The sequence below is a fragment of the Stegastes partitus genome, unplaced genomic scaffold (genome assembly GCF_000690725.1).
Source record: "Stegastes partitus isolate 25-593 unplaced genomic scaffold, Stegastes_partitus-1.0.2 Scaffold1610, whole genome shotgun sequence".
Classification (NCBI taxonomy): Eukaryota; Metazoa; Chordata; class Actinopteri; family Pomacentridae; genus Stegastes; species Stegastes partitus.
The window spans coordinates 56,177-57,052 of NW_007579341.1; the positions used below are offsets into that span (position 1 = coordinate 56,177).

The 876-nt window shown below is 41.4% G+C and overlaps 1 protein-coding gene across 1 annotated transcript in view; it reads left to right on the forward strand.

Moving 5' to 3' along the window:
• The window catches only part of l3mbtl2 (L3MBTL histone methyl-lysine binding protein 2), an 18,946-nt gene that overhangs the window by 11,578 nt on the left and 6,492 nt on the right, over positions 1 to 876 (forward strand). The window contains exons 11-12 of the mRNA XM_008300941.1: positions 7 to 90; positions 266 to 413. Of these exons, the coding sequence (XP_008299163.1) occupies positions 7 to 90; positions 266 to 413 (232 nt within the window). The remainder of the gene's footprint in view (positions 1 to 6; positions 91 to 265; positions 414 to 876) is intronic.

Genomic DNA, 876 nt, shown 5'->3' on the forward strand with positions numbered 1-876 from the left:
ATGGAGGGAAGTTTCTTTGAAGAAGGAATGAAGCTGGAGGCCATCGACCCTCTCAACCTGGGAAGTATCTGCGTGGCCACTATACACAAGGTAAACTGTTTGTGCTTTTGTTTGTTGTTTGTCTAATCTGCTCAGATCAGTCGTGTAAATGATTAAGCATCCCTTTATTACTGAATTGTGCATCATATTACATTGTTTTAAACCCACTCCCTCCCTCACTTTACTTCTGTCCTTGTCTTTGCTGTGTCTCTGTTCCTCTTCCCAGGTGCTGTTAGACGGCTACCTGATGGTGGGCATCGATGGCACCACATCAGAAAAAGACTCTGGCTGGTTTTGTTACCATGCTTCCTCTCATGCCATCCTTCCTGTGGACTTCTGCAAAAAGAACAACATCCCTCTCACTGTACCTCAAGGTAGTTGCTTCTTTTAAATTATAATTCATATCTCGTGTCTGGTCTCCAAAAAGGGTGAACATTTAGATAGTTAACCATCAATAATCTGTTCATCTGTTGAATGAATGAAATCTAGTGGATGCTTTGCCATATGCTGAAAACATTTTTTAATCACTGACACGTCATGTTTGCTGCAAACTTGGTTCACTTTCATTAGAAATCTAAAGAACACGTAAACACCAGGCTACACAGCAAACAAGCTGCAGTCTTCCACAGTAAATGACCTGTAATATTATTCATCTTTTCACATCAGTTTGTGATTAAAATAATCCTCGTACCCGATCCACATGATGGAGTGACTTGTTCTCTGTAGGTAACGTTAGTCCAGCTGCTGGAAACAGCTGCTCAGCTTGAGCAGATGTCCAACAATACTGTCGGAACAACTTTATTAGTCCAGGAAATCTGTCAGGATTTACTGCCACCT